Here is a 26,428-nt window from a genome sequence, read left to right as displayed (position 1 = left end):
AGAACAAGCTTCATCTAATGTGCTTCATTGTATAGTATGTGTCTTTTCAGGTTCTTGCCTCATGCCTTTGAAATCAGGTTTAATTGTTTCCGCCTTAGCCTCAATGGAGGTGACTAAACCTCACAGAGAGTTTCTCACTGAGAGCACTCCATGCACTTTGTGCTGGACTGTCCTGTGCATTTCCCGGGGGTGGGGGGTGGGGGCTTAGCATCTTTGGCCCCAGAGGCATTTCCCAGTCATTGAGAAACTTCTCCCCACCCTTACTTCCAAACAAGCCCAGTTAGTAGCCATTGAGGAGCGTCTATTATCTCTGTCTAGACCATTAATAGGAAAAGAGCACCACCACCCCAATCCTACCAGACTAACAAGGCAGAACTAATTAGCAAGAGATTTCTCCAGGAGCCATGGCAGGAATTGGGAGCTCCAAGGTGCAACCATCTCTCCCTACTTGGAGGTTCTCTTTCCATTACCAGCTTTGAGGATTTGGCCATGTTGACTAAGGAGGCAGTTACCTTACATCTTGCTTAAAGAAACAAGCATAAAATCCTCCATCAGACAAGGGTTGCTGAAAGAAAATATCCCCCCCCTCCCCCATCAATCCCCACTGCCTTTCAATCTAGAGATTTTCTTTCAAATACTCTTCTCTCCTCAAATATGAGCACATCTTGCATTTTTATATCAGTAAAGAAGCATCCCTTACAGGTGGGGCTCAGGAGAAGAGAGGCAGGAAATGGGAAGGGAAATGGGGGTCCAGGAGATGGAGAAGGGCAGAGGAAATTTACATGGAATAGGATCAAGAAAAGAGAATTGGAGGCAGACTGTGAGTCCCTTGAGAACAGGGACCAACTCTGATTCCTTTAGATGTTCCCAAAATACAGCACCAAGCCTGGCACCTAGCACATTCTCAATAACTGTGGATTGAGTGAATAAAGATTCAGGGGCCCCAGGCTATATACAGTAAGGAAAGGAGGGGTAAAGATCAGGATGGAGGATGAGGGGAGCGTCTAGGAGCAGACTAGGATTGGGGGTTTGGGGCCAGGGATGAACATGGGGTCAGAAGCTGCTCCTGGTCCAGGGTAGGGACAACGTAGGATGTGGAAGGGTGCATACCTCAGGTTGAGATACTGCAGCGATGTCATTTCCTTGGAGAAGCCACTCAGAGTTTCAATCTGGTTGTCTCGAAGATGCAAGGTAGTGAGATTGCTTAGGTGCTCCAAGCCCTCCACCTTCTTCAGCATGTTCTGGGCCTAGCCCCCAGGGTACAGCACATAGATCAGGAGAAGGTAGCAGGGACAGGGAAGAGAAGTCAGAGATGCAGGAAACATAAGAGTGGAGACAGAGGGGTGCAGGAGGGGAGTGGAGGTGGGGAGAGATGGGTGTAGACAGTAAAGAAGTCTAGGAGAAGCTACCAGTCCAGAGAAAGGTGAACAGGAACCCCCTGCTGCTCATCCTACCAAAGCCACCACTGCTTCAGGAGGAGATGATTCAACCCACCCGAGGCCCATGAGCCCCCACTGCTCCACTGAGGAGAAATGGCTTCAGCACCATCCTAGAATGAAGAAGCTCAAGAGCCAAAAAGGCTTAATATTCAAGTGGCTTCCTTAGCCTGATATCTGTCCCTCATTTACAGCAAATTATGCTACTACCTGTATCAAAGCAAACTGTCTCTATTCCCATGTATTATGTATTATCAGTCCTGCAAGGTAGGAAGGGCTCAATAAATGACACTAAATGCTCATGATGATGATGAGGTTAGTAGCTGAGCCTACTAGAAGCCAGGCACCCTGGCCCCCCGAGCAGTGCCCTCCTCCCCGCACCAACCACCCTCTAACCCAGTGAGCTACCAGGAAGAGGTTCTTCAGCTTCGGAAGGTTGATTCCCAGGGTGCTGTCCAGCTGGTTGCCCCGAAGCTCCAGTGTGTGCAGGCTGATCAGCTTTTGGGGGTCCAGACCGGTCACCCTGCGGATGCGGTTCCCTGAGGAGCAGGAGGGCGGTAAGAGCTCAAAGGCTACTCCAAATGTTCAGCAGTAGAGCCTGAATGTCGGAGTCTCTGCATCATCCTCTCACTCTAATGCGAGGTGGCGATGAGAAGGGACAGCTAGAGACTTGACACCTCTGGGGCCCTGGGAGTCCAGGGGCCAAATGGACATGTCCATCCAAGCCTTTGAGGAGTGAATGAAGAGTGCCCAGCACCCAACATGCTTAACTCCTTCTCCTCCCTCAAATCTTTGCTCAGATGTCAGCTTCTCACTGATGCTTGTCCTAACCAACCTGTTTGAAGTTACCACCTGTGCCTCTACCTAGTCCCTTTATCCTAATCTGTTTTCCACAGCACATATCTCCTCTTCACATCGTACATAAATTTACTTATTTATTATGTCTATTGGTAGCTGTCTGTCTCCCCTGAAGAGAATGTAAGCTACATGAGACTAGGGATTTTGTTTTGTTCAGTGCTACATCTCCAGCACATAGAAATGTCATAATGAATCATAGGGACTGTCTGAATGAATGACTGAATGAATGAATGAATGGAGATCGCTGTGTGGCACAGCCAAAGACCACACTGCCCATTCTGTTGGTCCAAGCTAAGAAGGAGAGAATCTTGTGTAACCTGACCTAAGGACCCACCTTTGAGATCCAGGCTGCCCAGACGAGGGTGAGAGATGCCCTCAGTGTCAGTGATCTGGTTATAGGCAAAACTGGCAATCTGCAGATAGGGCAGTTCATTCAGGTGGGCGCTCCGCAGATTGTTGCCATCAGCCTTGAGCCAGAGCAGGTGGGTAAGGTAATTGAGTGGGGACAAGTCTGTCAGGTGGTTCTCAGAAACATCCACATAGCGCAGATGGATGTAGGACCGCAACAAGTAGATGTCTGTCAGGTCCCTAGGAGATGGCAGAGGCCAGAGGTAGGGTTAAGAATCCAGCAAGTAGGGGCACCCGGGTGGCTCAGTCATTAAGCGTCTGCCTTCGGCTCGGGTCGTGATCCCAGGGTCCTGGGATCGAGCCCCAAGTTGGGCTCCCAGCTCAACGGAGAGCCTGCTTCTCCCTCTCCCTCTCCCTCTGCCTGCCTCTCTGCCTACTTGTGCTCTATCTCTATCTCTCTGTCAAATAAAAAAAAAAAAAATCCAGCAAGGACTGGCAGAGATGCTAAAGCAGAGGGCAATGTGGAGATGGCTTGTAATGGAGAGAAGAATGGGTGACTGCGAAGAGCTGAGGACTGACCCTCTGAAGGACAAGAGGAGGAGTCCAGTAGGAATCCCCCTGACAGACCCTCATAGCCTCCAGTTCCCCAGGCCAGCTCTGTTGCAGGGAATCACAGGCCTCCTGAAAAGTAAATTCTATCCCTCCCTTCCACTGGCCAAGGTAAGAGAGATCCAAACTCCCCGCGGCAACAGCCAGGCATGAGGGTGAGAGAGGAGATTGGGCCCTACAACCTCAGCCCTCTTCTGGTCCCCCATAAGCGCACCTCTCTTTAACCTCCAGCTTGACATAAGCGTGAGCCAGTCCATTGCCCGTCTTACAGAGCAAAGAAAGTCCTTCCTTCATCATGTCCTCCGTGAGGGGGCTGGGCATCCACTGCAAGAGTAAGTGGAGTCAGGCATCCCTTTCCTGCCCAACCCCCTCCCTTAGCCTTAGGACCCCACTGTTTCCACGCTCTCACTTCCTCTGAGTACTCTTCTCCCTCCTTCCTGTAGTCCTCCCACTCCTCTGTCTCCTTCTCATCATCTTCCTTTTCCAGATCATCCTGGTCTGGCTCGAAGTCTTCCAGCTCTTCATCTGACATCTTTCTTCCCTGCTGAAGGCTCTGGAGTGAGAGATCAAGCTCAGTGACCCTCCCAAGGAAGAATGTGTCCTCAGCTCTGGCCAACCCTCAGCTCCCTCGCCTCCATCGACAGGGTACCCTTCCCATCACCCCTGACCTCTTCCCAACCGCGCTTCCCTCCTTAGCCCTGTGAGCATCTCATTTTGACTCCCAGCCTCCCCTTCTGACGTCCCACCAAGGACCTCTCTCCCTTCAGGATGCCTTCCCAGGCCTTTCCTGCCCTTCACAGGGGCTCCAACGGTCTTCTAGCAGCTCCGCCTCCCTGCTTCCTGGCCTCCCCTCTCCGCAGGTCTTCCCACCTCCCCCTTCAGCCACGTTCTCCTACCAACCTCCTACACCCCTCCCCTCCCCGCCATCCCTAACCCCTGCTCCACTCATGTCTTTTCCCTTTCCCACCCTGTCTAGTCCCATTTCCCCGTCCCCTCTGGGGCACCAGACTGACGCCGTCTCCAACCCACCCACCCAATCCTTCGCAACGGGGCGCAGACCCTGGTTCTGCTCTACTAAAAATGAGGTTCCGGAGAGGGTCTTGGCCCCGACAGGGAAAGAGTGTTTTGGAAGAGGGGAAAGGCGCAAGGAGGCGTTGTGTACTGCTGTTATGGCAACGAGGGGGCGGGACACTTGGCTGCTTCTGCGGCGCAACCGCTGAGAGGGGGGCCGCGAGGGGACCGCGACAAACTGACGCGACAATCCGCCCCGGAGCAAGCGGACCCCTAGTGGCCCCGTAAGGAGGCCAACTTCCCAATCCTATTAAGTAAGTGCGTTAACTGGCCGAGGGCAAAAGGCAGTGGGTGGGGCTTGGAACTCCGCAGTGGGAAGGGCAGATGGGTGGGGCTAGGCGGAAGTCACTCAAAACGTTAAAGGGACCGCACATCCTTAAAGCCAAAGTATTGTGACTTCAAAAGAAACATGCTCTGAAGCTGAAGGAGGATGAGGAGCAAGAAATACCAAGGTATGCGGTCTGGTTTCTACCCCCACCCCAGCCTTGCACTTAGCTGAGCTCTGGAAGGTGACTTGGTGGAGTGGAAGGAGCCCAGGCCAATGTATCTTAAGACCTGGGTTGGAGGCTTGGCAGATCTGCAGTGTACTAGCAACTTACCTGAGACTCTACTTTCTCGTCTGTAAAATAGGCTTAGCTACACCAACTGACGGGTTTCGAGTATGTGTGTAATCTATGCTAATACACTGTAGATTGCTAAACCCAGTTTGGAACACTTCCCTTTTCCTCATATCCTGGACTGGTTTGATGCAAACCTTTTAGGGGCTAGTAAGGGAGAAAATCCAGCAAGTGCCCACTGAAAATACTCCTCATCCAACGTTGTTATGTAGACAAGAAGACCTGATTGAGCCATACCCAGGCACTCCTGACTTGCGGAAGGAGATGGAAAAAAAGTTAAGATTCAACAAGTATTTCCGGAGAGTTTGTGCCAGATACTGTGTGAGATGCCTTCACAAGTGATTTAATGTTCACACCAGTCCTGTGGGGAGATAGATATTTGAAAGAAGAGGAAATTAAGGCTCAGGGCGGTTAATATTTATGACACAATTCCTGCTAGGAGAAAGAGAGATAGTACCAAATCTTATGGGATCTAGTATAAATAAAACAGGCAACAAGGTAAGATATCATGATTAATTATGAAATTGTGTGTTACAGACCTTATATAACATGCAAAGTGATCCGATGGAAGATGTGGGGGGCTGGAAATCAGGACCTGTTACCTCCTGCCCTGTCCAGCCTGGATAATACAGTTACTAGGCAAATCTGGTCGCTTGATGTCATGGAACTAGCAGGGGATGCAGAGGCAGAGACACCAGGTTCAAAACCCACTCTACCGTTTAATCGCAATGTGTTCCTCGGCAGGTTATATAATTTTACTGAGGTTTAATTTTCACATTTGTGAAATGGGGATAAAGACATCCACTTCCATAAGAATTCTTAGAAGGTTAAAAGAGACAATGTGGGTAAATTGCCTCACACTTAGTTGACCTTCAGTCAGGATCTCCCTGCCCCTCCCCACCTCTTGCCTGTTTCCCCGGTTCTGGGATTGCCATGAGGAATAAGAAAGGAAATGTGAAGGTTAGAAATGGGAGGCCAATGAACCGGACTGTATTGTTGGAGTGGGAAAGGAAAATTCCAGGTGGTTTGATGTAACCAGAGGGAAAGGCTGTGATTTTCCTTGGCCCAGAAGAAAGAAGAAGACATATTAGGTGGGAAGAAAAGACATGACAGAAGGATTAGGGAAGTATCATTGAGCCTACTTTTATTAAGGGCTTACTCTGTGCCAGGCTGTAAGTACTGGGCACTCAAGAACAGTAAAACAGTTCCTATCATCTGGAGCCTCACAATCCACTGACAGGGTTAAGTAAACGAGTAATTCAATATAATGAGACAGATGTTATACTTATGATACCCGACACTTGCCTAGCTTTTACTGAGTGTCAGGGGATAATTTTATAGTACACGTATCTAGATAATATCATATATTCAGGGCAGAGATTCCAGGCAGAGGAAGCACCTTTGGTAAGGTCTGGAGGAGAGAGAGCCCAATCAGTACCTGTGCAAAGAAAACAGATAGTTCGGGGCACCTGGGTGTCTCAGTGGGTTAAGCAGCTGACTATTGATTTCGACTCAGGTCATGATCTCAGGGTCGTGGGATCGAGCCCTGTCGGGCTCCGCACTTAGTGTGGAGTTCCTTGTCCCTCTCCCTCTGCTCCTCCCCCTGCTCTCTCTTTCTCAAATAAATAAATAAATAAATAAAATGTTTAAAAAAATGTCAAGGCTCAGTCAGTAAAGCATGAGACTCTTGATCTCAGGGTTGTGAGTTCGAGCCCCACATTGGGTGTAGAGTTTACTTTGAAAAAATCGTTTCAAATCATTTTTCATGTTCCTGCAAAGTCATTAATTTTTTAATTGATTTTTAGGAGCTCTTTATTAAAGATTTGGAGATTAACTGTGGCAAAAACTGCTAGTTGCCTACCTGATATTCAGTCTACCCTTCTTCCTTACTAACGGAACTGTTTTTGAATAGTGTTATTTTATTTTTTTAAAAGATTTTATTTACCCCTGCTCCTGGCAACCACTAATTTACTCCCTGTCTCTATAGATTTGCCTATTTTGCATATTTTATATAAATGAAATCATATAACGCGTGGTCCTTTATGACTACCTTCTTTCACCTTAGCATCATATTTTCTTTTTTTTTTTAAGATTTTATTTATTTGACAGCGAGAGAGGGAACACAAGCAGGGGGGAGCGGGAGAGGGAGAAGCAGGCTTCCTGCTGAGCAGGGAGCCTGATGTGGGGCTCGATGTGGGGCTCGATCCCAGGACCCCGGGATCATGACCTGAGCTGAAGGCAGACACTTAACAACTGAGCCACCCAGGTGCCCCGCCTTAGCATCACATTTTCAAGGTTCATCTAATTGTAGCATCTATCAGTACTTCGTCCCTTTTGGTTGCTGAGCAATGTTCCATTGTATGGTTTATGCCACATTTTTTTTTTATTCATCAGTTGATGGATATTTGGGTTGTTTCCATTTTTTGGCTATTATGAGTAATGCTGCTGTGAACATTCATGTACAAATTTTTGTGTGGCCATATGTTTTCATTTCTCTTGCTTACATACCCAATTAATATCAATACAAAAATAATACTCTTAGTATCAAAATATTGAATTCTTGGGGCACCCGGGTGGCTCGGTCGTTAAGTATCTGCCTTTGGCTCAGGTCATGATCCCAGGGTCCTGGGATCGAGCCCCGCATCGGGCTCCCTGTTCCATGGGGAGTCTGCTTCTCCCTCTCCAACTCCCCCTGCTTGTGTTCCCTCTCTTGCTGTGTCTCTCTCTGTCAAATAAATAAATAAAATCTTTAAAAATATATATTGAATTCTGTGCTATAATGAAAGGATTTCAAAGGAGGACATGATCCTTTGCCACATGGAGATTTCATTCTAAAAAATTTACAGTATCAACATACTCATTCATTTAGTCAAGTATATATATTGAGCACTTGCTATGTACTAAGCATTTTGCTAAGAGCCTAATAAAACAATATATGCAAATTCTCAGAAGGAAACTATTTTCATTTGAAAAATCTATTACAGGGGCACCTGGCTGTCTCAGTCAGTGGAACATGCGACTCTTGATCTTGGGGTTGTGAATTTGAGCCCCACATTGGGTGTAGAGATTACTTAAAAATAAAAAATCTTTAAAAACTGAAAAAATCGGTTACAATTACAACCTGACCTCAGACATTTCAATTTAGTTTATTGGCAAATTTTTCCTTACAAGTGAAATTGTAAGGAGTGGAGTTGCTGTATCATATGGTAACTTTATATTTAACCTTTTAAGGAACTGCCACATTGTTTTCCAAAGTGGCTGCACCATTTAACATTTCCACCAGCATTGTTTGAGAGTTCTAATTTCGCCACATCCTGGCCAACAGTTGTTATTATCTGTGTTCTTGATTATAGCCATCCCAGCGGATGTGATGTGGTATTTTGTTGTGGTTTTGATTTTCATTTCTCTGATGGCTAAAGATGTTGAGCATTTTTTATGTGTTTATTAGCCATTTGTGTATCCTCTTTGGAGAACTGTCTATTCAGACTGTATTTTTTAACTGGGGTTTTCAGTCTTCTCATTATTGAGCTAACAAACAGAACTTTTATATTTCTGGGGGCAGCATTGTGCCCAGCTAAAAAAATTTCTCAGCCTCCATTGCTGATAGGTCAATGACGTATAAGTAAAGTCATTGGGTAAAACTTCTAGAAGGTCCCTTTTTCCTCCTTCCCTTCCTCTTACTTACTGTTCAAAACAGGAATGTGATGGCTGCAGTTCTAGCAACTATGTGGGACCATGAGATGACCCCGAAAATATAAGCCACATGCTAAGATGCTAGAACAAATGTAGAGAGCAGCCTGTGACACATAAAATATCATGAAGCTGTTATACCAACCTTGAACTTCCTCTCAAGACTTAATTTTATAAAAGAGAAAATAGGTTAAGCCACTGGGTTTTGGGGATCTATGTTGTAGCCAAATGCGATTCTTACCTGATTATAACCAATTATCTCACAACTTAGTAGCTTAAAATGACATTCATTATCTCAGTTTCTGTGGATCAGGAATCCAAGAGTGGCTTAGCTGGGTTGCATCCAGCTGTTGGAAGGGGCTACAGTTATCTGAAGGCTTGACTGAGGCTGGAAGCTTTGCCTCCAAGAAGGCTCACTGCTATGACTGCTAGCAGGATAGTTCCTTGCCATATGGGCTTTTCTATAGGGCCACCTGAGTGTCTTCACAATATGGCAGCTGGCTTCCCCGAGAGAAAGCAATCCAAGAAAGATACCAAGAGGGAGCCACTGTGCCTTTTAGAACTTAGTCTCCAAAGTCATGTGCCCCTTCCACTTTATTCTATTCTTTAGGAGCTAGATGTTAAATCCGGCCCACACTCAGATGGAGGGGAATTAGGTTTCACCTTTTGAATGGAGAATTTGTGGGCATATTTTAAAACTTTACACAGTGTTTTGTCTTTTTTACATGCTGAAAATCTTTTCCTAATTGTCCTTATACTTGGTTTATAGTGCTGCCTTACAGAAATTTGATATTTGTATGTACTCTTTACTGTCCATCTCTTCAATAAGGCTTCTGAATTGTGTGTCTGGTTTAGGAAACCCTTTCTCACCCCCCAGGTTATGAAAATATTCTCTTGTATATTCTTCTGGCATTTATATTTTTTAAAGATTTTTGTTTAATTATTTGAGAGAGAGAGCTAGCAAGAGAGAGCAGGAGCAGGGGGTGGGGAGAGGGAGAAACAGGGTCCCTGCTGAGCAGGGAGCCCAGTGCAGGGCGGTATTTACATTTTTTGAAGTCTTTAATTCATCTGTAATAATTTTTTTATGTTTTATTTATTCATTCATGAGAGTCAGAGAGAGAGAGAGAGGCAGAGGCAGAGGGAGAAGCAGGCTCCCTGCCTAGCAGGGAGCCCGATGCGGGACTCGATCCCAGGACCCTGGGATCATGACCTGAGCCGAAGGCAGACGCTTAACCATCTGAGCCACCCAGGCGCCCCATCTGTAATAATTTTTGTGTAGAATGTAAGGTAGGGATCTAACATTTTGCCAAAAGGGCAGCCAATTTTCTCAGCATCATTTGTTGATTAATCCCATCTTTCCCTACTGATTTGGAATGCCATCTTTATCATATATCTATGTTATATATGATATATATGTTATATATATATTGTTTCTGGACTATACATATTTTCCATTAATATATATCATATGATATATATATCACTATTTCAGCTCACACTGTCATAACTATTGATTTTTCTCTATATGTCACATATAGACTAGCAGTTCTATTAGTTCTATTATTAGAATTAATAGCAGACTATTAGTTCTAATAATACAGCAGTCTGTCTATTGAATAGAGAGAAGTGGAGGAATTCAATGAATTTGAAGATAGTAAGTTCTTAAAACAGAAAATACAGATTTTATATATATATACATATATGTATATATATGAGCTATATGTAGTTTATCATACACCATACACCATATATATATACATATATATGTATACATATACATATATATGTTTCCCATTTTTCAGATTCAAATTATACTCTAGAGACTAAGTAACCCATATAGTTGTGATGTGTGCTACCAAATGTTTAACAACAGGCACTCCAGGGAGAACAAAAAGCCCTCATTTTTACCATTTGCTGATTTCTTTGGTATAAATACTCCCGCCATGACTGATTTCAAGAGGTAAATAACTTCAAGAGCATAGATAATAGTAAAATTGTTAGGGGCTGAATCTGCCCCCCTCCCATCCATATTTTGAAGCTTTAACTCCCAGTACCTCAGAATGTGACTGTATTTGGAAATAGGCCCTTTAAAATGCTGATTAAGTTAAAATGAGGCCATTAGGGTGGGCCCAAATCCAGTCTGACTGGTGTCAGTTTGAGAAGAGGCAATTTGGACACAGGAGTGCAGTGCACAGAGAGAAAGACTGCGTGAGGACACAATGAGAAGGCAGTCATCTGCAGGAAAGGCCTCCGAAGAAACCAAACCTACTGACACCTTGCTCTTGGACTTCTTGCCTCCAGAACTGTGAGAAAATGAATTTCTGTTGTTAAAATACCCAGTGTTTTGTTATGGCAGTCCTCAGCAAGCTAATATAAAAATAGAGTAAAAATAATTAGAAAGTGATGACTTGTATTTTTTATTTTTAAAAATTATAATTTATTTAGGGGTGCCTGGCTGGCTCAGTCGGTAGAGTGTGCGACTCTTGATGTCGGGGTTGTGGATTCGAGCCTTATGTTGGGTCTGGAGATTACTTAAAAAATAAAATCTTAGGGGCGCCTGGGTGGCTCAGTCGTTAAGCGTCTGCCTTCGGCTCAGGTCATGATCCCAGGGTCCTGGGATCGAGACCCGCATCAGGCTCCCTGCTCAGCGGGAAGCCTGCTTCTCCCTCTGCCACTCCCCCTGCTTGTGTTCCCTCTCTCGCTGTCTCTCTCTCTGTCAAATAAATAAATAAAATCTTTAAAATAAATAAATAAAATAAAATAAAATCTTAAAGAAATAAAATAAAATTTATTTAAATTATGTCTAAGCAATTTTTTAAAAAATGGCTGCCTTTAACAACTGGCTTACAGAATTCATGAAAAATTATCCGCTCTCACAAGCCCGTGCACCCCAGCTTCAGCATATACCCATTGCTTGTTCTGCTGAATTCCAAATTTCTATTTTCAACCAAGAACTCTTTCTCAGTGCCAGGCTCATACAGCTAACCTCCTACTTCTCCATTTATGTGACTCACAGACATCTCAAACTTAACATATCCAAAAACAAGTCCTGTATGTTTTCCCCTAACTCTGCTTTTCTTCAGTGCTCCCTATATCACCATTCGGATGTTCAAACCAGAAACCTTGGGGTCATCCTTGTCATTTTTTTCTCCCTCAATGACACTTTTCCCCACTGGCCTCCCAAGGAGGAGTGTGACCCATCCACTTCTCTCCATCTCTTATGACACCTCTCTTTCACTATTGGACCCGAGCCACACTTGGACCAGATAGCCCTCTTTTCAAAAGTCTTCCCACCATGAAGCCCCTTCCTTCTTCGGGGGATCTCACTCTTCTGTGTGGAAGTCCTGCTCATCATCCCGGCCTCAGTTAAATGTGACTTCCTCGGAACGGCCTTTCCTGATCTGGAATTTAAATTAGGATCCCCTCTTACAGTTCCCTGCCTTTCTCTGATAGCAGTAAACACAGTCTGTCTTTGTATAAGAATTTATGGATCCTCGGGTTTGCTCCCTTCTAGATGTCATCAAGGACTCCTATGTTGGCTTCTTCTAGCTCCGACAGACCTTGAGTCTCACGCCGCTTCCTACAGCCTGGCACAGTGCATGCCACATAGTAAGTGCTTAACAAAAACTGAATGAACTTTAGATGTGCTTTTAAAAAGTAATCAGGGACACTCTCCCCTCGGTTTGGATGTGCCCATCTAGATAGAACGTCCTTCCCTCCTCCCTGCACTTTGAGAATCACTAAGGAGGAAGGAACCGAGGATAAGCCAGGGAGATACCTCATTAGGATTCACTAGAAGGAGTGGAGGCCCTGAAGGAAATAAAGGTGGACAGAAAAACTGGAAAAACTCGAGTCCATATTTTTAAAAATTAGCAAGGATAAACAAAAGCGTATTAGATTTGGCAAGCAAGACATGTGATGACTAATATAGGTGAGGTTTGCAGAGCTAAAGGGGTTGTGGTTATTATAATAGGTGTGTGCGCTCCTTTATACTAGTTCCTGACATAACAGGGGTGTCTCCTTATTCCGGCCCCCCTCCTCCAAGGCGAACAAAAAGATTCTCTTCCTGTAGAGGGTCCTTAGACCTCCACCCTGATAGCGGAAGAAAACAGATGGGGAAGCAAGGAAAACTTTTGAGGCACGGACGAAGGGGACCCTTTACATGTAAAGAAACTGGGGATGTAAGCCTGGATTCGGAAACTGGCAGAAGCACTAGTCCCTTCCACTCCCTTCTACAGCCCTGGACCAGAACCGCCCCTCGGCAGCCGGGTTAAAGGCCCTCGCCTCCACGCACGGCTTTCAGCTTCGGACCCTCGCTTCCGCCCTGGGGCCTTTGTTCCGGCGCAGAACGTTCCAGACGCGCCGGAAGGCGGTTGGCGGGGGCGGGAGCTGCCGTGCAGGGGTGGGCCCTAGCTTGAGGGCTCCTGCCTCGGAGGTGGCCAGCGGGTGGGACCGGCTGCGAGCAGCCCCCGGCCACGGCTGCAGCCGCTGGGGGGCGCGCGAGGCCCGGCTCAGGCAGCCCGGCTCCCCCCGCCACCCCCGCGCGCCCGCTCACGTGACCGTGCACGTGACCGCGGCGCGGCCCGGAGTCCGCGTCCCCGCCCGCCGCGGGCTCTGCCCGGGTGGCGAAACGAGTCCCCGGGGCGGTTGCGCGGGGCGGGGCGTGTCGCCCAGGCGGGCTGAGTTTCTGCGGTCGCCATTTCGTCGCCGCCCTTGTGTTTTGCGAGTGGCTTCTCATTTTTTTTTTTTTAAGATTTTATTTATTTGTTTGCTAGAGAAACAGCAAGAGAGGGAACACAAGCAGGGGAAGTGGGAGAGGGGGAAGCAGGCTTCCCGCCGAGCAGGGAGCCTGATGCGGGTCTCGATCCCAGGACCCTGGGATTATGACCTGAACCGAAGGCAGACGCTTAACGACTGAGCCACCCAGGCGCCCCTGGCCTCTCGTTTTTAAGTCCTGATTTTGCCCTTTACCAGCTCTGTAGTCTTGGGCGGCCGCGGTTCATGAATCTGTAAAAATTGGGATATCTTGGTCTGGAGGACTGAATGAGCTACAGTGGGAGTTTCGTCCTAGACGCACTTAACGTGAACTTGTTAAATAGGGCAGAAGGTTGCCAGCCACCATTCCGTGCGAGTGTCAGACGGGAGACTAGAGCATGTCCTCTTTGGCTCCAGTTCTCGGCCTCTCAGTGCCTTGTATCTTACCAGGCTGACTGCGATTCTAACACTGTGTTTTTTGTTTTTTTTTAAGATTTTATTTATTTGACAGAGAGAGAGATAGCGAGGGCAGGAACACAAGCAGGGGGAGTGGGAGAGGGAGAAGCAGGCTTCCTACCGAGCAGGGAGCCCGATGTGGGACTCGATCCCGGGACCCTGGGATCATGACCTGAGCTGAAGGCAGACGCTTAACGACTGAGCTACCCAGGCGCCCTCTAACACTGTGTTTTTAAAACTAGGTTCTAGAGTTTCCAGATGCCTCTTGTGTAACACGACCCATGTGAAGGCAATCCACCCATTTTACCAAGGGGTGGTATGTCCGCCTCCAACGTGGCACATAAATAGGACCTCAAGAAATCCACAGGTGCAGGGCGCCTGGGTGGCTCAGTCAGCTAAGCGTCTCCCAGGGTCCTGGGATCGAGCCCCACGTGGGACTTCCTGCTCAGTGGGGAGCCTGCTTCTCTCTCTCCCTCTGCTGCTCCCCCTGCTTGTGCTCGCTCTGTCGCGCACGCGCCCTGTCAAATAAATTAAAATCTTTAAAAGAAAATCCACAGGTGCAGTCAAGATTCAAAAAACTTGGGAAGCCGGGTCATCAATTTCTCCGATAACTGCTATAGTGGCGGCAAAGTACATGTCATAAACCTTCAGTGAAGACCGAAAGAGCACTAAACTTACTCCTGGAAGAGAGGGACCAGGTATGTGAGCCTAACAATGGCAGTACATGGCGGAAAAAGAAAAACTCTAGGTCTCAAGTCAGAGTTCGAGCCTCCTGCCAGAGAAGACAGCTTCAGATGGAAGGATTTCAAAACCAGCCAAGGATGGCATAACGTTTAGAAACCACTTCAGCTTTTAAAATGTGCAAACCATTGGTGGGCCTGTATCTGTGGAGAACAGGGAGTTAAACCCACCCAGAGCTACTAAAAACAATTATCCACCAAATGGCTATTTTCTAGAATATGATGAGGCTGGTATCTTGGGGGGCGGGGGGGGGGGGGGAGAATGCAGAACTGCTTTTATGTTTCCAAACTAGAAATGCAAGGCCCTGGATTGAAAACAATTAATGAGCTTGTGATCACTTCTCTCCTCCTCTTCCATGGTGGCAGTGTAGCTCTGTATTTAATAAAGCCAGACATGTTCTACGGGGATACAAATGCCAGTGTCCCAAAAAACAAAAATAAAAAATTTGCTTTTACTGCAGCAATTAAATGCAAAGTGCTAGGTGAATACAGCACTTTCCACGATTGGGATTTATAGTTCTACATTCTAGAAGTCAAGTAGGACCTCACAGAGAAAGGCCTTGGCTTTAGTGTGGATCACAGACTGCAATACCATCTGAAGTACCACACTCTTTAGGAATGTGCTCCTAAAGACATCCAAGGCTACCTCTCCCCAACATCACCCCTGTCCTTCACTTTGCTGACCTAAGCAGGATTTGCTGTTTCAAAGCCACATACACGAGGCTGAGTGAGATTCCTCCCTGACTCCCAGAGCCATGAGTGCTGACCCTAATCTAAATGTGGTAATGAGTTGGAAGAGTCGGACATTGTTCAGTATTGCCAGTTACATCACTTATAGTAAATAGTTATGGCAACAATCAAGCTTAAAACAGTCCATGCATATGTGTTTAGGATTTTAAGGATTTTATGTTAACAAAGAAGTGAAACACATTTGTTCAAGTGGCCTAGCAAGTGGATCGTGTTGGCTTTGTGGAAGAAATTGAAGAACTTCTTGAGAGCCACAGAGAAACACTAATAAAAAAGATGAGGAACTGATAAAATCATCCCAGAATACAAAGCTATGAGAAACTGGAAGGGAAGACCAGATCACATCTTCATAAATATGTTAACATTTCCGCAAAAATGCTGAAATACCTGATTTAATTCCTTTTTTTTTTTTTTTTTTAAGTAGGCTCCACACCCAACATGGAGCTGGGGCTTGAACTCACAACCCTGAGATCAAGACGTGAGCTGAGGGGCGCCTGGGTTTCAGTTGGTTAAGCGTCTGCCTTCAGCTCAGGTCATGATCTCAGGATCCGGGGATCGAGCCCCACATTGGGCTCTCTGCTCAGCGGGGAGTTTGCTTCTCCCTCTGTACTCTCCCCTCCCCCCGGCCAATAAATGAAAAAAAAAAAAAAGACCTGAGCTGAAATCAAGAGTTGGATGCTTAAGTGACCGAGCCACCCAGGCACCCCTGAGTGACTTAATTTGTGAATACAACCTCTCCGTGGAGAGAAACCAGAAAATTAAATGTGGTTCACACTGTATCTTTATAACTCAGCAATTCTCCATAGAAGTATGCACCCAACAAAAATGCGTGCCTAGGTCCGCTAAAAGACTTGTATAATACTGTATGTACATAGTAGCTTTCTCTATAACAGCTAACAACCGAAAACAACTCAAATGGCCATCAACAGTAGAATAAATTGTGGTATGTCCATACAACGGAGTAATGTAAAACAATGAAAATAATGACCTACCATTTCATGCAACAAGATAGATGACTCACAGTCCTAATGCTGCGAAAAATAAGTCAGGCACAAAAGAATATATGCTGTATGGTATCCTATGAAATTGAACAGGCAAAGCTAATCTATACTGACAGAGGTCAAATAGGAGTTCCCTTTAAAGATGTAGTGTCAGGGAAAGGGCAAGAAGGAGCCTCTGGGATGCTAGAAACGTTCTGGATCTTTTTGGTGACGATCACACAGCATATGTAAATATTCATTGAACAATTTAAGATGAATTTACAGTATAGTGGCTACATCTCAAAAAGTAATAAGATAAAACTACTTGTAGCATTATGTAACATTTGAGCAAATATCAACAAATGTTTGAGCAGTTCAAGATTTAGTGGTAACAACTGGTGAATACCATGTTTTAAACAACCAGCAGCTAGGCAGGTGCACTTCTCAATCTTGAACTAGAGTTGGCCATGGCTGAGGCTTGCTCTTTGTCCCCTAAGCCTTCACCCACTCGGTTATCATACAGCTCCTGCACTAATATTCATCATAGGCCACTATCTACAGTCATGATGTCATTTTTGTTGTCACACTGGCAAGAATGTCCAGGTTGGGGGGTGCCTGGGTGGCTCAGTTGTTTAAGCGACTGCCTTCGGCTCAGGTCATGATCCTGGAGTCCCTGGATCGAGTCCCGCATCGGGCTCCCTGCTCGGCGGGGAGTCTGCTTCTCCCTCTGACCCTCCTCCATCTCATGCTCTCTCTCTAATAAATAAAAAATAAATTAAAAAAAAAAAAAGAATATCCAGGTTGGGTGGATGACAGGTTTTAAGGCTCACATCTTTCTTTTTGTTATGTTTTCTTCTTTGTCTTCAATTAAAATTATGAAATTTTATTCACGCATCATTGAATGATACTGCTGCATATTGTAATTTACACAAAACATATGCTGTATCTAATAGATAGGGTCAGTAAGGGATTTTCAAGGGTAATTTTGACTATGAGCATGCTTGTCACCTTATCTCTCCCAACTCTCTATTGTCCCAAAATGTAAAGCTCATAGCATAGTGTCTGCCATACAGAAACTGCCAGTTCAGCCCCTTCAGCCTAGACTCCCACCTCCCACAACCCACATGTGCTCTCCCACCAAAGTTGCCAATGACCAAAAAAATCTTAAGTCGTCAAACTTGTATTTTCTGCTCACTGTGTCCTCCTTAACTTCTTATTCTACACGCTCTCTCTGATTCTCATAGTTCAGCTTCTGACTAAAGAATGTCACACTTCCCAAATTTATATCTCCAGCCCAGGCCTCTTACTACCCCCCCAGACCTGCAATTTTCATGTGTGTTCTCGATGATTTCATCAGGTTGTTGCTCAGGCACCTCAAAAACATGTCCTAAAGTGAATTCACCATCCCTCCCCCACTCCCCTGCCCCTTTCCAGTGGCTTGTCTTTCTGTCACCTCCATCGTCATTAACAGTAGCACCTTCCAACAGTCTTCCAGGCTAAACCTCCTTTTCTGTCACCTCAGCCTCTAATCAGTCACCATATCTTGCAGTTTCATCAGCGTTTCTTGAATTTTTTTCTTCCATATTTCAGGCTCTTGACACTGGTCACTCGGGCTGCCGTAATAAGTCTCTTTGCTTCTAGTCCTATTCCCCTTGAAACCTCCTTGATGTTGTTGTGCCAGGATGGTATTTCCAATTTTCTTTTTTTTTAAATAGTCTCTACACCCAACGTGGATCTCTAACTCATGATTCCCAGATCAAGTGTCGCATGCTCTACCGACTGAGCCAGCCAGGTACCCCCAGGGTGGTTTTTCTGAAATGAGTATCTGACCATGTTTCTCTCCTGTTTCCTTCATATGTGTCTCCCCATTACTGGCCTGTCCTACAGGAGAACATCTGAATTCCTTAACTTGGCCAACAAGGCCACTGTCATCTAGCACTCACTTCTCTAGGCTTGTCTCTCATGCTTCCTTTCTAGCTGCAGGAACCCTGAAGTCTTCAAACTTCCCCAAACCCATCTCCTGCTTCTGCCTTTTTTCATGCTGACTCCACCGTCTGGAATGTTCTCTTCATGTAGCAACCCTAACGCAACCCCCATCCTGCAGAACTACCTCACAGGCCAATTCCTAGTCATTCTTTAAGATTCAGCCCAGTGTTACCTCCTCCAGGACATCTGCCTAACTGCTTGATCCCTGGTTAGGAGTCCCATCCTTTTGACTCCCATAAGACTTTCTTTATCTCTCCATAATTTCATCTACTACATGATAAACTGTTTTATAAATGTCCTCGTAACCTCCTTGGGGATTCACTGTTGTATCTTCCGTGGTTAGCACAAATGATTAAATTTGAACCCGAAACTGCTCTGAGTTCACGTGTATATAACCTCACTGAATCCTCACTATATCCTACGCAGTAGGTAACAACAGTATCTCCATTTTAAAGAGGAAGAAACAGGTATTGGGGAAGTTAAGTAATTTGCTCAAGGTCACACGCATACTGGCCTTCAGGTATTCACACCCAGTTAGCCTGGCTCCACATTTGACATCCTTCATCACTATATTACATTGCCTTTCTATAGAATGGACACCTAGTAAATGTTAACAATAATAGTTATGCTTAGTGATTGTATAATAGGTACCAGACTCTGTGCTAAGTGCTTTACCTAGATTATTTCAATTCCACAACAATCCTATGAGTTAAGTACCATCATTATTCCCATTTTACATAAGAGAAAATGGGTTTGGGGCGCCTGAGTGGCTCAGTGGGTTGAGCGTCTGACTCTTGATTTTGGCTCAGGTCATCATCTCAGGGTCCTAGGTTGGAGCCCCCAGTCCGGGGGCAGTGTCTGTGCTCAGCAGGGTTGAGGTTCTCTCCCTCACCCTCTGCCCCTCTCCCCGTCTCTCTCTAAAATAAATAAATAACTCTTAAAAAAAAGAGAGAAAACAGGTTTAGAGAAGTTTGTCGAACCCTTCCCCAAGGTCATAGAGCTTCACTCACAACCAAAGTCTTAACCACTGTACTCCACCATGAGACCAAGGGCTCGGGAATGGACTGACATCCAAGATGATGGAGCCTCAGGACACCTACCTCCGAAAACAGAGTTCAGAACCTCAGGCATAGAACAGACCCACTCACAAGTGGGGCAGAAAGAGACCAGTCCAGAAACTGTCGCCCAGAATCAAAGGGACATAGAGAGAGATTTCAGCACAGTGGAAGCCCCTCCTTGACCCCATGCCCTTCGTCTCTAGGAGCTCAGGGGTTGGTTGCCCAAGCGGCGCAAAGGTCTTGACGATGGAGAACACACTTCCTGGGATCCCAAAGAGGTGATACTACCAAAGAGTTCATTCTGAGCTTCAACAGCCCGGTGCAGACTCCGTGGCCGTCAAGAAGGGTTAACCAGCCGGGAGGGCCCCCACGCGGGGCTGAGACCTCGAGTCGGGGGCCACAGGTTAACCGTCCGGGAAGGGCTCTAGGGGGGCGGGTCTTCGGGGCGGGGCGTGCCCTCCACAGCAGCGATCGGACTGGGGTGTTAACCGCCCGCGAGGAGCCCCCCGTGGGGGCGTGGCCACGGGGCGGGGCGCGACCTAGGGTGGCGACGAGAGGGTTAACCGCCCCGGCGGGCCCCCGTGGGGGCGGGGCCCGGGGCGGGGCGAGACCGGGGGAGGTGCTGGAGGCGGAAGCTGCCGGCAGTCTGCGCCCGGCGCGGCTCGGCTACCCTCGGCTGAGCTCCTGCTGAGGGCCGGTGACCTCCGGGCCTGGGAAGCCAAGCGAGGTTCGGGAGCGGTGACGGGGCACGGGGTGGGGAAAGGGGATGGCCCTGGAGAGGTCCAAAGGGGGCGAACTCGTGAGAGTCTCGGGAGACCGGGACAGATGGGCGAGGGCAAGGTGATGGGCCTAAGAGCTTTCGGGGAGCCAAGAGGGAGGGGAGGGGAGAAGTGGTGGGCAAACATGCGTGAAAGGATGGGGGCGCCTGGGCGAGGAGCCGCCGCCAGGATCCCGCACTTGAAACCCTCTTTTCTCCCAACTCCTCTCTAGGTCAATCCCGAGCCGGAGCTCAACTTTGAGAAGAGAGGCGCCCCAGCAAGACTCGGGGATTCCTTCAGCTCCTCACCTCCATGGGCCAGACGGCCCTGGCAGGGGGCAGCAGCAGCACCCCCACCCCACAGACCCTGTACCCTGACCTCTCTTGTCCCGAGGGCTTGGAGGAGCTACTGTCAGCTCCCCGTCCTGATCTGGGAGCCCAACAGCGGCACGGCTGGAACCCCAAGGACTGCTCAGAGAACATCGAGGTCAAGGAAGGGGGGTTATGCTTTGAGCGGCGGCCCGTGGCCCAGAGCACTGACGGGGCCCGGGGTAAGAAAGGCTACTCGAGGGGCCTGCACGCCTGGGAGATCAGCTGGCCCCGGGAACAGAGGGGGACCCACGCCGTGGTGGGCGTGGCCACGGCCCTCGCCCCGCTGCAGGCTGACCACTATGCGGCGCTGCTGGGCAGCAACAGCGAGTCGTGGGGCTGGGACATTGGGCGGGGGAAGCTGTATCATCAGAGCAAGGGGCCCGGGGCCCCCCAGTATCCAGCGAGACCTCATGGTGAGCAGCTGGAGGTGCCGGAGAGGCTGCTGGTGGTTCTGGACATGGAGGAGGGAACTCTGGGCTACGCTATTGGGGGCACCTACCTGGGGCCAGCCTTCCGCGGACTGAAGGGCAGGACCCTGTATCCGGCAGTAAGCGCTGTCTGGGGCCAGTGCCAGGTCCGCATCAGCTACCTGGGCGGAAGGAGAGGTGAGCCGTGGGGCAGGTGTGGGGAGAGTGTTCTGTTACTGGTGGCTGTGGTTTGGGATGGAAGCTCGCTCGACACCTTATAAGAGCAGAGGGAATGGGCCTTCAGGTCACCTGCCTCCTACTTCTATTCAGTGCGGGGAATGGCGAAAGGGCTTCACAGCTGTTACTTAACTATCTTCCCAGCAGCAGTAGAGACGAGAGTGAGGCTCGGAAAAGCCATTTGCTGCTTAGAGGGAGGCACTCCAGGGATGAGGGCTTTTACAGCAGGTATCAGCTCCTGGAGCAAGAGATGGCACAGGGTTAAATGGGTACTGGGCGAGGTGTAGGAAGAGGATGGGCAGTGCCAAGCACCCAGGGTGTGGACCAGATCCCCTGGGCTCTGACCTGTCTGTGCTACTTCCGTCCTTGGACCCCAGGAAGGGGCCTTTGAGGCCCTGGGCATCTGGAAGGAGAGCAGGCAAGGAGGCAGGGCCTTCGGGTGGGGCCTCCTCTAGAAAGGATGGGGCCAGGGCTCGGGACTGATGGAACTTCACTGCGCCCTGCAGTTGCAGTCTTCAGCAGAGGGTGGGTACCTCTCCTCCCCTCCTCCGTGGTGAGCTATTCGAATGAGGAGCACCATCATTCCTTTCACCTCATCAGCCCCCAGCTCCAAGGCTCTATGGAATCAAAGCCTGGACTAGTTCCGCCGCAGTCCAAGCTTCCCTGGCCTGTTGCTTAGTGGGGAGCCTTAGCTAGAGCTTCACCCCCAGCGGACTGGGGATGTGTGCAATCTGTGATGCCTCCCACTGCAAGAACAGGTGCAGAGCTTCAGGGTGCCTTAGATCTTCCCCTCAACCAAGACTCAGAGCAGGAAAGCAGAAGGGAACTCGGGCAGGACCCTGTAGTTTGAGGAGGTCTGGCTGGTGGCTGCACCCCAACTTACCTTCCCCTCCTTCTCTCCCCCCAGCGGAGCCACACTCCCTTCTGCACCTGAGCCGCCTGTGTGTGCGCCACGCCCTGGGGGATACCCGGCTTGGCCAGGTATCTGCTCTCCCCTTGCCCCCCGCCATGAAGCGTTACCTGCTCTACCAGTGACTCCTGTGAACGCAGATGGCGCGGGGGCCTCAAGGCCACCGCTCCCCTGGGGGCTGGGGAGGAGCCACCGCCGGCCTGGACCAGCTGCTTAAAGCCAGTGAGGCTGGGCCCCTACCCCAACCCAGGCTCTGGGGATCCAACAGCCCCCGAGCCGCCCAGAGCGGGGGGGGGGGCAGGAGGAAACCCCTATTCGAGGCTATGGCCGCCTGGTACGCAAGACATTTTTTCAAGTAAAAACAGTAAGAGATGTGCTATTGTAGAAACCTGTTTGTGCTATTTTTCTGTACAAGTCTCCTGGGGCTGCCTCAAAAAGGACAAAGAGGATATGGGCAAGTACAGTGAAGAAGGACACGCCACAAGGCTCAGTGCCAGGTGTTTATTTCCCCCCCCACGCGGGATTGCTCACACACACAACACACATGGGCGCTGGTACCACGGGAGAGAGCAGCCCCTCTGGCCTCTGAGGGGAGGACAGGGTTTTCTCTCAGCCCCCGGCCTCAGGGAGTGAGATGGGAGAGGAGGACGGCTTCTCTCCTGCCCTCACTGGGGACGCTGAGGGGGCTCACGAGCAAATTCCACCCCTTCTGCCTCTCAGCCAAGGAGAAGCCACCTTGGTGACGTTTCGTTCTGACCATTACAGCTCTGTGGAGAAGGGATGGGCCTGGTCCCAACCATTACAGGGCAAGGTGTAAACGGTGAGGAAGATGTATACTTTGGCCACAAAGGGGGCAGGTGACACCATCAGAAGCAAGTGCGGGGTAGGGGGTGGAGGGGAGCACAGTTACTGAGCTTCTGAGCTACCTAATCCCTGGCTTAGGAAGAACAGGGGAGATGGACGGGCTTATTGTTTGGCATTGATGATCTCCACAAACTCGGGCTTGAGAGAAGCCCCGCCCACGAGGAAACCATCCACATCAGGCTGGCTTGCCAGCTCCTTGCAGGTTGCTCCGGTCACAGAACCTGGGAAGGGAGAAGAGAGAGGAAATGGGCAGGGATGGGATAGGAGGGCCGAGTCCACCCCTATCTCAGGCGGGAGCCAAACCCACTTACCTCCATAAATGATACGGGTGCTCTGAGCCACTGCGTCAGAGACGTTGGACTTAAGCCATCCCCGGAGCTTTTCGTGTACTTCCTGGGCCTAGAAGAAGCCAGATGAAGTAAGCCTTTTCCTGCCTCTCTCACTCAAAGGCTAAAAGACCCTGGGCCCCAGTGAAGAGAGGCAGTGTGGTTTTGGGGCAAGAACCCTGAGATCTGAGTCAGAATACCATAGCTCCAGTCCCATCTAGACCCTGGAATGGATGTCCTTGGACAAGTCACTCTCCTTGTGCGTGGGGCTCCCCTGAGTGCGGGTTCTCGCCCCCTCCCAAAGCCAGGCAATGAGGCCGAAGCGCCTGAGCCCCCAGACGCCCCTGGAACGTTGCTACAATCGCGGGGGTCACTGATTATAGGTCACTGCACGCCTGGGAGATCAGCTGGCCCCGGGAACAGAGGGGGACCCACGCCGTGGTGGGCGTGGCCATGGCCCTCGCCCCGCTGCAGGCTGACCACTCACTATATTATTATCATTGTTTTTAGGTATTTTATTTTTTATTTTAAAGTAATCTCTACACCCAACATGGGGCTTGGACTCCCGACCCCAAGATCAAGAGTCACATGCTCTACCTACTGAGCCAGACAGGTGCCCTGGGGGCTCCGGTCTTTAAAATTAGGGGTTGGCTCAGATGATCTCTGTTGCAGTCCAGTCCTACCGAGGCAGGTAGGGGAGAGACAGAGCTCCTGGGCTCGGTTACCTGTTGGGGTGTTGCAGTCTTGCCAGTCCCAATGGCCCATACAGGCTCATAGGCCAGGACAACCTTGCTCCAGTCCTTCACGTTATCTGTGGGACAGATCACAGATGAATGGTGAACAGGAAGGAGCTAGCCAGCCCCTTGCCCAGGGAATGAAGAACGATGGTGGCCTAACGCCCCCTGGTGGCTGTGGGAGGAACTCCAAGTGGCATCTATACCATCTGGGCAGGAACAGATGTGATATGAAGGATGCAAGGGTCCTCCCCCTCCCCCTTCCTTTCCTGTATCAGCACAGGATGGGGATCAAGTCAGGCTGCAGGGCATCTGACCCCACCCTCTGTGCCCCTGTAGCCCTGGCCAGGCTCAAAGGTCCCCTTCTCCAGAGTTACCTGCGATGACCTTGGTTTGCTCGAAAACAACCTTCTCAGTGATGCCAGCTTCCCTCTCATCTAGCTTCTCCCCAATGCAGGCGATTACTCCAAGTCCCTCTGCCAGGGCATGGGCCACTTTCTGTCCAATCAGCTGTGGGGGAACAGATTTGGTGAGCCACCCCTCTTGGAGTAAGGCAGTATTTACCTCCCCTCCTGGTTACTAACCTCATCTGACTCTCCAAAGACATGCCTTCTTTCTGAGTGCCCCAGGACTACCCATGTGGCTCCACAGTCTTTGATCATGCCAGGGCTAAAGGATGAGAGAAAGCCAGGCTTCAGCAGAGAGCCCACCCTGTGACTTTCCCCTCAATGAGGGAAGCGAGGGCAGGGTCCCCACGCGCACCCCTCCTGCCTGCATCTCACCTGATCTCCCCAGTAAAGGCCCCATTCGTCACTTTGTAGCAGTTCTGCGCGGCCACAGCAATCTTGGCATCCAGCTTCTGCCGGGCAAAGTCGATGTAGGCGGTGGGGGGTGCACAAACCACTTCTGGAGAGGAGACATGATGGCGCAAGGGGATGAGGTCACAAGGAAGCCATTCTCCAGACTCCCTCCAGTGTTCTGGAGTCCCCTCGCCTTCACCTGATTTCTCAGTTCTGCCTTCCACCCCTTTTCACTCCAGCAAGATCATCTTTGTCCACTTCCCAGCCCAGGCTGGGCCTGTACCCAACTCCTTGAGCCTTCCAAGTGTCCCTGGGAGGCCATGGCCCTCGCCCTGCCCTCTGCTCTTTAACAGCTGTGGTTCTGATTTCCCCAGGCTATTCTGGGCCTGGTCACCTCCTAGACTCAGCATTCTCTTGGAGCCAACAACGCCTCCCTTCTAAAATAGCCCATTCCTACCACCCCCAGGCAAGGCTTTTTAGCAAAAGCAGAAGGAGCCAACTCCTGGGGTTTGTATTGGGGTCTTTGGGGGAATAAACCAGGGCCTCTCTGGATCAGGCCAGTGTTTCTGTGGTTTAGGGGGGTGGGAGGGTTAAGGGGCGAGGACAGCACTCTTTGCCTGTGGATGGCAGGAACCTGACCAGCTCAACGAAGCCTTGCGCTTTCCCGTTTCCAGCCTGCAGCTCCTCATTCCCCAATAGACCATCTTGTTTGACACCTGCTTAGCCCCTTCGTCGGAAGGCAGGCGCCATCCGGGCCGGCGAGGGTGAAGGATAGAGCCGGGGAGCTCAGGAGGTCACCGCCGCCCGGCTAGGGGACTCGGCCCGCCCAGCGAGGCGCGGGGAGGAGTCGCGGGCTACGTGCGGCGGCGCACGGAGCAGACGGCCGAGGGGGCAGGTAGCTGGATCCCCGCACGCAGGCTCAGCCTCCTCCCCCACACGCCGGGGCTGTCGCCGGCCTCCCGTGATCGTCCGCAGGGGCTCCGCTCCCATGCCCGGCTCCTGTCGGGTGCGGCCCCGGTCCGTGCTCCGGGGCCATCTTCGCCCACGGTGACCCAAGAAATCCTCCCCCGCCCCACGGTCGGAGAGCACCATTACATGTGGCCCCGCCTTCCCCCCCCCGACACACCCTCGGTATTGCGGCTGCGAGGCCCCGGCGCGGCGGGGTCAAAGTCCCGAGCCCCAGCAGCCCTCGTGCCCAGCCCTGCATCCAGGTCCGCGCGGACGCCCGGCTAAGAGGGCTCGGGAGAGGGCGCCGCCACGCCCGACCTCCCCCCACCCCCGGCCGCGGCCCCGGCCCCGCGAGGGCTTACCGGTGTCGGCCGGCACCTTGGCCGCGTTCAGAGTGGTGATGAGTTCCCCCAGGTTCTTCTTCCGCCCGTTCATCTTCCAGTTCCCCCCGACGAAGAACTTCCTGGAGGGAGCCATGGCGCTGGAGCCGACACACTGAAGGTCAGACGCACCGCGCAGCCGCTGCCACTGGCCGCTTATGTAGAGCGCGGTGAGGCAGAACTCCGCCTCCTCCCCGCCCTCGGCCATGGTTAGCCCGGCCCCCCGCCTGGAAGCCCCGCCCGCCGCCCGCCTGGAAGCCCCGCCCGGCGCTCCCGCCCGCCGCCGCTGCAGAAATGCTCTGACGTGACCCCCGCGATTGTAGCAACGTTCCAGGGGCGTCC

At 50.0% G+C, this 26,428-nt stretch overlaps 3 protein-coding genes and 1 long non-coding RNA gene across 9 annotated transcripts in view; 2 read left to right on the top strand and 2 right to left on the bottom strand.

The window, feature by feature from the left end:
* The window catches only part of LRRC23 (leucine rich repeat containing 23), a 9,299-nt gene extending 4,916 nt beyond the window's left edge, over window positions 1–4,383 (bottom strand). For 3 of the 5 annotated variants that reach the window (XR_004909932.2, XR_013449067.1, XM_036069327.2), the window contains exons 1-6: window positions 4,285–4,376; window positions 3,661–3,804; window positions 3,466–3,575; window positions 2,629–2,882; window positions 1,845–1,975; window positions 1,111–1,247 (exon numbers count right to left, since the gene is read on the bottom strand). Coding sequence is in view for 3 of the 5 variants with exons in the window: in XM_036069327.2 (XP_035925220.1) it covers window positions 1,111–1,247; window positions 1,845–1,975; window positions 2,629–2,882; window positions 3,466–3,575; window positions 3,661–3,783 (755 nt within the window). In the remaining 2 variants the exon portion in view is untranslated. Of the gene's footprint in view, window positions 1–1,110; window positions 1,248–1,844; window positions 1,976–2,628; window positions 2,883–3,465; window positions 3,576–3,660; window positions 3,805–4,280 lie in introns of all 5 variants that reach the window. The other 2 variants (XM_036069328.2, XM_036069329.2) reach the window with 2 other exon arrangements.
* A 314-nt stretch (window positions 4,384–4,697) lies between these two features.
* LOC144382112 (uncharacterized) lies at window positions 4,698–19,746 on the top strand. Its single transcript, XR_013448525.1, has 3 exons — window positions 4,698–4,774; window positions 12,144–12,238; window positions 19,555–19,746. It is a non-coding gene; the product is annotated as an uncharacterized LOC144382112 (long non-coding RNA).
* A 213-nt stretch (window positions 19,747–19,959) lies between these two features.
* On the top strand, window positions 19,960–22,422 carry SPSB2 (splA/ryanodine receptor domain and SOCS box containing 2). Its single transcript, XM_036069337.2, has 3 exons — window positions 19,960–20,078; window positions 20,342–21,085; window positions 22,032–22,422. Exons 2-3 carry the CDS (start codon window positions 20,422–20,424, stop codon window positions 22,157–22,159), a joined length of 792 nt encoding a protein of 263 aa, XP_035925230.1. The 5' UTR covers window positions 19,960–20,078; window positions 20,342–20,421; the 3' UTR covers window positions 22,160–22,422.
* A 99-nt stretch (window positions 22,423–22,521) lies between these two features.
* TPI1 (triosephosphate isomerase 1) lies at window positions 22,522–26,326 on the bottom strand. 2 transcript variants are annotated; one of them, XM_036069331.2, is made up of 7 exons: window positions 26,069–26,326; window positions 24,741–24,864; window positions 24,543–24,627; window positions 24,336–24,468; window positions 23,950–24,035; window positions 23,210–23,297; window positions 22,522–23,119 (listed from the first exon to the last, which is right to left on the bottom strand). In XM_036069331.2, exons 1-7 carry the CDS (start codon window positions 26,292–26,294, stop codon window positions 23,001–23,003), a joined length of 861 nt encoding a protein of 286 aa, XP_035925224.1. In that variant the 5' UTR covers window positions 26,295–26,326; the 3' UTR covers window positions 22,522–23,000. The 2 variants fall into 2 exon arrangements, with proteins under 2 accessions (XP_035925224.1, XP_035925225.1); XM_036069332.2 differs by lacking the exon at window positions 26,069–26,326 and adding an exon at window positions 25,475–25,603.
* Between the last annotated feature and the right edge of the window lie 102 nt (window positions 26,327–26,428).

The sequence above is a fragment of the Halichoerus grypus genome, chromosome 6, assembly GCF_964656455.1.
Source record: "Halichoerus grypus chromosome 6, mHalGry1.hap1.1, whole genome shotgun sequence".
Classification (NCBI taxonomy): Eukaryota; Metazoa; Chordata; class Mammalia; order Carnivora; family Phocidae; genus Halichoerus; species Halichoerus grypus.
This window is presented reverse-complemented; position numbering and strand designations above follow the sequence as displayed.

Bases quoted from the DNA above. Each gene is read 5' to 3' on its own strand.
- TPI1 (XM_036069331.2), bottom strand. From the start codon at position 26,294: ATGGCCGAGGGCGGGGAGGAGGCGGAGTTCTGCCTCACCGCGCTCTAC. The intron at 24,628-24,740 runs GTGAGATGCAGG...CTCATCCTTTAG, and splicing joins GCCTTTACTGGGGAGATCAG to CCCTGGCATGATCAAAGACT. The intron at 24,469-24,542 runs GTTAGTAACCAG...GTTCCCCCACAG, and splicing joins TCTTTGGAGAGTCAGATGAG to CTGATTGGACAGAAAGTGGC.
- SPSB2 (XM_036069337.2), top strand. From the start codon at position 20,422: ATGGGCCAGACGGCCCTGGCAGGGGGCAGCAGCAGCACCCCCACCCCA. The intron at 21,086-22,031 runs GTGAGCCGTGGG...CTCTCCCCCCAG, and splicing joins CTACCTGGGCGGAAGGAGAG to CGGAGCCACACTCCCTTCTG.